The sequence below is a fragment of the Octodon degus genome, unplaced genomic scaffold (genome assembly GCF_000260255.1).
Source record: "Octodon degus isolate 3935 unplaced genomic scaffold, OctDeg1.0 scaffold00464, whole genome shotgun sequence".
In the NCBI taxonomy this organism is placed as follows: Eukaryota; Metazoa; Chordata; class Mammalia; order Rodentia; family Octodontidae; genus Octodon; species Octodon degus.
Genome location: NW_004525040.1, coordinates 145,610 through 149,617, shown reverse-complemented (window position 1 = coordinate 149,617; position 4,008 = coordinate 145,610). Strand labels below are relative to the sequence as shown.

Here is a 4,008-nt window from a genome sequence, read left to right as displayed (position 1 = left end):
AATTTAATTAGAGGTACTGGAACCTATCTCCCCAACCTGTCAATGTCTATTTCTAGGGTATTCTTGAGAATTTTTTCTAGTGGTGGCTTGTTGGTAATGGGTTGCTTTAGGTACTCCTTATCATGTAAGGATCTTATTTCTCCACTAATTGCGAAAAATTGTCATGCAGGATATGTCAGTTTTGGTTGGAAATTCCTTTCTTTTAGGGCTTGAAGCCTTTCACTACAAAGTCTCTTGGCCTTACAGTTTGTCTTTAGCAGTCTGCTGTAATTATAATGTTTTCTTTTATGTGATTTATTCCTCATTTCCTAATAACTTTAAATCTTGTATTCTTCAGTTGAACCTATGAGGCTTTGGATATACTGGGGCATGAAGAGGGTATTTTCTTCTTATAGTTATTTGAGGTTCTTTATTCCTCAATAATAATAATAATAATAATAATAATAATAATGATTGGACTCAGGTCCTTGTGCTTGCCAGGTGAACGCTTATTCTCTGAGTATCTCCCTGGTCCCTTATTATTTTTTGTATTTTAGGGAAGGGTCTACAGGGTGTTCAGTGTCTCATCACTAGAGCAAACTTGTCGTGATCCGCCTTTTACAGCCTCCCAATAGCTGGGATTACAGACACGTGCCACCATGCCCAGTCTCAATTACCCTCTCAGCACACCCCGAGGGTAGGGCCAGCACAGCATGCCCAGGGATCGAACACCTGGCCCCTGTGCCTGCTTGCCAGTATTTTAATTCACTGAGCTATTTGGCTGGCCTCCTCAATTATGTTCATGTTAAATTCTTCTAGCATATTTAGAAAAACTTCTGCTATTCTTTCAGTAAATAGTATTATTCCATTTGTGTAACAACCCCATTTTTACTAATTAAATCTTTTTATTTGCATAATTTGTGAACTATTGGATCCATTTTATACCCTCTCCAATTTTGGCTGGAGGTAACTTTTCTTTTTTTTCTTTTTTCCTTTTTTTTTTTTTGCGGAATCGGGGATTGAACTCAGACCCTTGTGATAGCCAGGCAAGCACTTATTCTACTGAGCCATCTCCCCAGCCAGGAAGTAACTTTTCATAACTGGAATTTGTGTTTACTTTTACAGTTTTAAACACTCAAAGTGTTTAAATGTATACTTGCCTAAATCAAGAAGGAAATTTTTGGCCCTGACTAGTTTTTCTTGTCACCTGCAGCTATCATATTGACATTATAAAATTTAGAGGACTAAGATTCTCAGACACAGAAAAACACAATACATTTTAAAAATTAAAGCTGTGTGAAAAATTTTGAAAATGTCATGTGTGCATTCTGTGTTGATTCTTATATTATTATGACAATGTTTTGAATATTTCTACTTCAGTTTATTAAAATGGAAATAACACTAAAACTGAAAGTATAATTGTTGAACTATTGAAAAATGTATAGATATAATATAAGTTACTTTTTGGGCATGTGATGAATACACAGAGAATTGAAAAGCTTAATTTATATCATATAACTTGACATATATTTATATTTATATAGTTGAGATTTATATATGTTATTCATATAGGTTTATAAATTTTTCTAAAGAGGACAAAAATGTGCTATTAGCTTATTGTGATTTGCTATTATCATTAAATCAAGTCCAATAAATTAATACTGAAAAAAAATTGAGTTTAAATTTTATGGAGAATTTTCCAAATGTATGTCCATAACTAATAGTGCAGTATTTTCTAAAAGGTTAGTTATATCTGAAGACATATTTTTCTATTATGTACATAATATTAAGTTAGCTTTTAAAGTAATCAGTATCTTTATCAAGGATACATATTTATATAATTCTGTTTAATTTTAATACATTTTTGAGATTCTCTAGAATCAAATTAACATTGTAAAGGAAAAGCATAGAAACTTATAAATACCAAAAAGTCCTTGCATGTTGACTTTGAGCATTTTCTGTTTAATGCCTCTACCTGCTTTTTTTGTTCCTGGTCTTTGCCCATAACTTCAATGCCCTGAAGCCATAACGTACATCCTACACTTTAGAGTTTGATACTGCATAAGAGCACACCATATGATATGAACATCCTTGGAATGCAAGCCTGTATTTCTGTTTTTTTAAAAGCCTGTATTTCTTTGAGGAGTTATACTGCTGTATTACTTCTTATGTATGTAAAACCTAAATTCATCAAAGTGTATTTGCTTAACAGAAAGATAAAAATAAATATATTTCAGTGATGGATAAGAAATTCCAAGCATTTGGTTACCTGAAAGGAAATTTTGCATCACCAAATACTTGATCATTTATAGTCTTTTCCACCTGAATGGTAAGCACTCAATCATTCGTTTTTCAGTGCTCATTAGCACAAAAGGACAGATTGTGGCATAACCATTGCCCACAAGCATGTGGACACAAATATTAATTGGGTCATTGTTCCACAGTATAGCACGAGATGAGAAAGTAACACAGTCCAAAAAGTACATGAGCATAAAGAAACCCATGAGCAGCAAGATACTCTGAGTGGCCTTTTCTTCTGGAGATATTTTTGGAAAACTCCTGGTGCTGTGAAGGTGTTGGAGCTGTCTCTTATGCCTGCACAAGAGACTCACCATGTATCCACTTGAAAGAGCCATCAGCCCTATGAAGGAGATGTCCTGAATGTTCACCAATGAGAAAAATATGTACCTGAAAAAGTGACTAATGGGCCACTGAGAGCAGGATTCGGTGACAAATACGAGATTTTCTGATGTCATATTGGGGCTGGCACCAATGGAGACTAAGAAACGAGTATTCAGGATCATATTGAAGAGCCATAAAAACCCAAGGCAGTATGGGTAGTGATGTGAGGATTTATGTTTCAATTTCGCCAAGCAAAAGTTTCTGGGGCTTAGGGTGATAGCCTGGAGGACACTCAGCAGGCAGGTGGTACAGATGGAGAGGGCCCTCATCAACTTTTGCAAATAAATAACCAATTTACATATGAGGGCATCCTCCCAACCGTGAGACTCAAAAGTGTCTGTAGCTATGAAGCCCATGGTTACCAACAACACCAGGTGAATTAAGGCCAACTGTGCCATAGTCAGGTCCAGGGGCTTTGTCCTGTGCTTGATGAGGAATGTAAGAATGTGGAACAGAAGCAGGACTGTATTGGCTGAGATGCCAATAGCTATTACAAAGAAGACAGTGGTTCTTATGTCAAAAAACTTGGAGAATTTACTCTTTTTCTTCACCATCACAGCAAGAGAAAAACAATAGGAGTCTGGAAGAAAAAAGCAAGAGAATTATTTATCACAGACATCCCCACCATCATCATCTTGGCCAATGCTATGCCTTCACCTGAACATTGGATCCCTCCCCTTGTATCCTTTCTCCTTCTGAGCTCACCTTTCTTGATGGCAGGGTGATTATGTATCTCACTTTAAGGGATCCACAGCACCTTTGAAAAAATTGTTGTAGGGATGCAGTTTGGTTTCACTTTTTAGTTTTTTTTCGTAAAACATAAAGTGCTTTTTGTCTTTGCATCTGTAGAAATTAGAGAAAGTGTTATCTGCATATTAAGAGCTCTACTTCCTTTGTGGAAGTTTGAAGATCATATCTGCCTACATCTGAATGTAAGGTCCTCTGAAGCAGTAACTGCTCATAAGATAGGTATGCAAAAAAGTATTTTGTAAGTGACATCTTTCTGTTTTGCTTTTTTATCATTCAAATGAATACTCATAGCTATCAAATGTTTCTTAGTATATTCTAAAGTCAAATGGGTTTGATTTACACCTATTATCTGACATCTAACAAATGCAGGATTTGAAATGTCAAGTCACACATCTAACTCATATGGCCAGTAAAATAGTGACAAACATATTCTGGATTTCCTAGAGATATAATGTGTACAAATGTACCAAACTTGAAGAGAGACTGACAGATGAATGAAATGTCAGATGCTGTTGACATTGTTGCATAGTTTCTGAAGCATAAAACTAAGAATATTTAATTGGCTTTACAAGATATTATGCCTCTGTCTCAGCCTGA

At 35.5% G+C, this 4,008-nt stretch overlaps 1 protein-coding gene across 1 annotated transcript; it reads right to left on the bottom strand.

The window, feature by feature from the left end:
- Positions 1 to 2,285: 2,285 nt before the first annotated feature.
- Positions 2,286 to 3,215, bottom strand: LOC101585205 (vomeronasal type-1 receptor 90-like). Its single transcript, XM_004648600.1, has one exon. It carries the CDS (start codon positions 3,213 to 3,215, stop codon positions 2,286 to 2,288), a length of 930 nt encoding a protein of 309 aa, XP_004648657.1.
- Between the last annotated feature and the right edge of the window lie 793 nt (positions 3,216 to 4,008).

Excerpts from the sequence above, each read along its gene's own strand:
- LOC101585205 (XM_004648600.1), bottom strand. The coding sequence starts at position 3,215 with ATGGTGAAGAAAAAGAGTAAATTCTCCAAGTTTTTTGACATAAGAACC.